At 38.0% G+C, this 3,974-nt stretch overlaps 1 protein-coding gene across 5 annotated transcripts; it reads left to right on the top strand.

Annotated features, from left to right (window-relative positions):
* Nucleotides 1–453: 453 nt before the first annotated feature.
* Nucleotides 454–3,607, top strand: cbln2b (cerebellin 2b precursor). Of its 5 annotated transcripts, none has more exons than XM_005162644.4 (4): nucleotides 454–515; nucleotides 902–1,414; nucleotides 2,465–2,584; nucleotides 2,721–3,607. In XM_005162644.4, the coding sequence occupies exons 2-4, from the start codon at nucleotides 1,127–1,129 to the stop codon at nucleotides 2,916–2,918; spliced, it is 606 nt and encodes a 201-aa protein (XP_005162701.1). In that variant the 5' UTR covers nucleotides 454–515; nucleotides 902–1,126; the 3' UTR covers nucleotides 2,919–3,607.
* The last annotated feature ends 367 nt before the right edge of the window (nucleotides 3,608–3,974 follow it).

The following is a 3,974-nucleotide window of genomic DNA, read 5'->3' as shown; positions in this document are numbered from 1 at the left end:
GATTATGTGATGCTGCAATTTCGTTAAAGTCACAGTTAGTCATAGCACTATTTCTCCACAGGGTGGAGCACAAGAGTTTTGTCTGACTTTGAATGTTTTCCAATTGGATAATGCAATTCCAAACGTGCATTTCATTTCATTCTATAATAACAGGTTCATATTTATAGCTCGTCTACTTATCTGCTGACGTGTGTGCAAACAATATATTTACTACACTTTATTTTACTATGTTCAGTAAATTAAGAATGCTGCAAAACAATGGAATTTGCATTATTAAAGGTTGTGCAAATAAACTCTCAAATCCACGATTTTTTCCAATGTCTAATTTTTAGGTTCAGAAACGTCCGTTCAACAAATATTACTGTACTTGAAAAGAAGGGATGGGCGTGAATCGCCCTCTAAAAAGGCTGAAGGAGCAATTGCTTTTCTGCACTCTTATTGGGCGCGCGCTTCACTCCTTCTCAAGACAGCTGAAGGAGCAGCCACACCGACCACACCAACTATGGATTTAACAGGTAACATACCGGGCAACGTGAAGTATAAGGGGGAAAAGAAAACACAATAATACCATATTCCGTGCAGACGCAACTGCTGCTATTCTTTTATTAATTTTTTCGTCATTATTTGATCGGGAAGGTATGTGGTTGCTGATATTTACTATAGGGAAAAGCATGTATAACTGTAAAAGCATAGTTTTTGACGTAGTTTGTTTTGTTTTGGTGGATATTAGATGATGCGTGTATTTGCGTAATTGTATGTCGCCAAACTAAAATATAGAGATTTAATTGTTTTTATTTTATATCAGTACTTATCAATTGAGATATTACTATGTGTATACCCTAGTACTTTCTTATTTCTTGTTTTTTGTGTTTCTTTTTTCTTGCATTTTTTTTTTATTCAGGAGACGTTTCAAATACTTTGAACACCTCCAACTGATGCGCAAAGACGAGAAGAAACGGAGTGTGTGACGGCGAGTTACAGAGAGAGAGAGAGAGAGAGAGAGAGAGAGAGAGAGAGAGAGAGAGAGAGAGAGAGAGAGGTTAGTTTGGACCAGGTGATAGAGCCACATCAAACCTCCAAGGGGCTGGTGGTAAAGATCAGTTTGCACAGGATTCTTGTTCCGATCATGGTGCCAGCAGCCTGTCCCGGACCCTTTGCCATGCTGGCTCTCGCCTTTCTCCTGGGATGTGGCATAGGGCTCTGTCTGGGCCAGAATGACACCGAGCCCATCGTTCTGGAGGGAAAGTGTCTGGTGGTGTGCGACTCCAACCCCTCTTCTGACGGAGGAGTCACCTCTTCGCTCGGGATATCTGTGCGTTCCGGCAGCGCCAAAGTGGCTTTTTCGGCTGTCAGAGGGACAAACCATGAACCTTCGGAGATGAGCAACACATCCATGACCATTTATTTTGACCAGGTCAGGTTTCCCGTCGGTGACTTTGTAATCTCAGGAACTGCTTGTAGGGATATACTCTTGGATTTTCAGCCAAAAACTTCACGAAGTGCCTTAATGGATGATACTTTAACCAATTAAATCTTATTTTAAGTGTAAATAGGTTAAAAGTAAGTTATATTTTTAAATACAGGCGGTGTGTTGGTCAGATGAAATGTGTGAAATGCTTAATAGGCTATTTGATTAAAAAAAATAATAATAAAAACATATTTTAATAATTGGACAAACCTTTCCGGGTGTATGTCAAATTGTTACATTTCACTCCAGTGTGTATGTTAACAACACACGAAGCATGTTTATTATAATAAAGACTCATCTGTGGTCACTGACCTGTAGTAATTAAAACTGACCTGATGTGTTGACAGTTTTGGAATGCGCTTATGGCAAGCCATTTTATCATGTAAACAATTACACTTAGATAATAAAAAAGTAATTTAAAAGCAATATGATAAATATCTATATCATATCAAGTTTTTGGTATTTCAATTTACATATATAAATAAATAGCTAAATACCGCACACAATTAAAGCTGTTTTTTTTTTTAACCAGCATTATTTAAAATACTTTCTAATCGATTTGCATAGAGTCTAATAATAATATTTATAATAATAATAATAATAATAATAATAATAATAATAATGGTACTATTTATAACAGTTATTGGTGTTTACGGTTCCATTCTTGGAACATTTATACAAACAGGTATATTTGAAATTTGTGTTTAAAATAGGCCTATTTCAAGGTTATTTTATACAGGCAAAATAGGTGGGCCTACTCTATAGTGGGCCTGTATTTACTGTGAAAAACCCATTTGAGTTTTTTGTTAGGAAAAAAAAACATTTTTGGTTGTAAAAACGTAATGTATAAACAGCTTGCCACAATTCCGCTCGCAGATCCGCATGTGTCTGTAAAAACGCAGAGCTACAGTATTCCTAAAAGTGAATTTAATATGCAGATTCGCACATTTCCATTTGTTGGTGGATTTGTAACGCGTCATATTGCTTTTGTTTCAGGTCTTAGTAAACATTGGCAATCATTTCGACCTAAAGGCGAGTCTGTTTACCGCGCCACGGAGAGGAATATACAGTTTCAGCTTTCATGTGGTCAAGGTCTACAACAGACAAACCATACAGGTGAGCAGAGCAGATTATTCTTTTTGCAAAAATGACACTTCTCACACTGCGCGCTATTCATGAACGCTATAGGAAAGCTGTTGCTCTGCTTTCTGCTTTCAAAGGACTAAAGTGCGCTGTGTGTCCTGTTATCCAGGTGAACCTGATGCAGAACGAATACCCGGTCATTTCTGCTTTTGCTGGGGATCAGGATGTCACGCGGGAGGCAGCGAGTAACGGAGTTCTACTGATGGTGGAGCGCGAGGATCGAGTCTATCTCAAGTTGGAAAGAGGGAATCTAATGGGCGGATGGAAATACTCCACGTTCTCTGGATTTTTAGTCTTTCCTCTATAACTGAATCGCAAAACGCGATGTTTTCAAAAGACCAAGTTCTTTGAACAAGACTGAAATAACACAAAACTGCATATGGACGCGCCCCCAGGGAGTTCCCGCCTTTTTTGGCTGTCGCGATTGTTCTTGGATTTTATCAACAGGAAACAATCCGCAACTGACAATTACCTGGACCACTATATAAATGAGAAGATATTTATGACGAAGACGAACTTCAAATCCCGAACTAGGTGTATTTATCAGTGCTTTATTTTGTGTTTGTATAGCCTTAATGATTCGGCTTCCGTCCAGTGAGGTGTGTGGTGTGGAGCTGCGGAAGTGCTTTATGGCCCCAAAGCATTTTTGCACGAATGAAATGGAAGATTCCTGTTTTGTGCTGTCAATGATGTGTCGTTTGGATGCTGAACATACTGAAAATAAGCCAAATGTAGGCCACCTGCTATACAGTGATTATTAATAAGAAAAAAGATCATATATCAGCCAATGGAGACGTCTTAAAAACTTTTTTTTTTTTTTTGCTAGACATCTAATTTCTAAAATACATATTTACATTATGGTGTGTTCTACATTCCGGATAATACGTAGCTTTGATTGATTTAGTGTTCAGTGACAATGCTCACAGATGTAAGTTGTGGAAAAAGAAAAGTCCCTATATAATGTCCCGCCTAATAAAATATTGTATTGTACACATATTTACTCAATCTTTTCAATGACTATTAACGTGGACTATTTTGTAAGGAATGATAAAACTTGCGTTAACGAATCGCGCATGCGCAAAACTATGCTCGACTGGGGTGCAAACTGCCACAAGGCGCTGTCCATGGTGCTGAAGAAACACACGGACTTCAGAAATCTTCTCAGATGTCTCCATACTGGATAATAAACAACCATGTATGCTGCTCTAAATATATTAATAATGTTTTTTGCAACCTTGAATCATTTTCTGCTCGGCATAAATCCCAGAACTGTTCTTGCAAAGACTCATAATTACTTATGATAATTATACAGACTTGTATGAATGGACTGAATCAAGGTGATCGTAATGCTAAATTGGCCTTG

This window comes from Danio rerio, chromosome 24 (assembly GCF_049306965.1).
Source record: "Danio rerio strain Tuebingen ecotype United States chromosome 24, GRCz12tu, whole genome shotgun sequence".
NCBI lineage: Eukaryota > Metazoa > Chordata > Actinopteri > Cypriniformes > Danionidae > Danio > Danio rerio.
Note: the sequence above shows the minus strand (reverse complement) of the source record. Positions and strands in the feature narration are given on the sequence as shown.

Coding starts and splice junctions, on each gene's coding strand:
- cbln2b (XM_005162644.4), top strand. CDS start 1,127: ATGGTGCCAGCAGCCTGTCCCGGACCCTTTGCCATGCTGGCTCTCGCC. Junction 1,415..2,464: donor TGACCATTTATTTTGACCAG/GTCAGGTTTCCC, acceptor CTTTTGTTTCAG/GTCTTAGTAAACATTGGCAA. Junction 2,585..2,720: donor ACAACAGACAAACCATACAG/GTGAGCAGAGCA, acceptor CCTGTTATCCAG/GTGAACCTGATGCAGAACGA.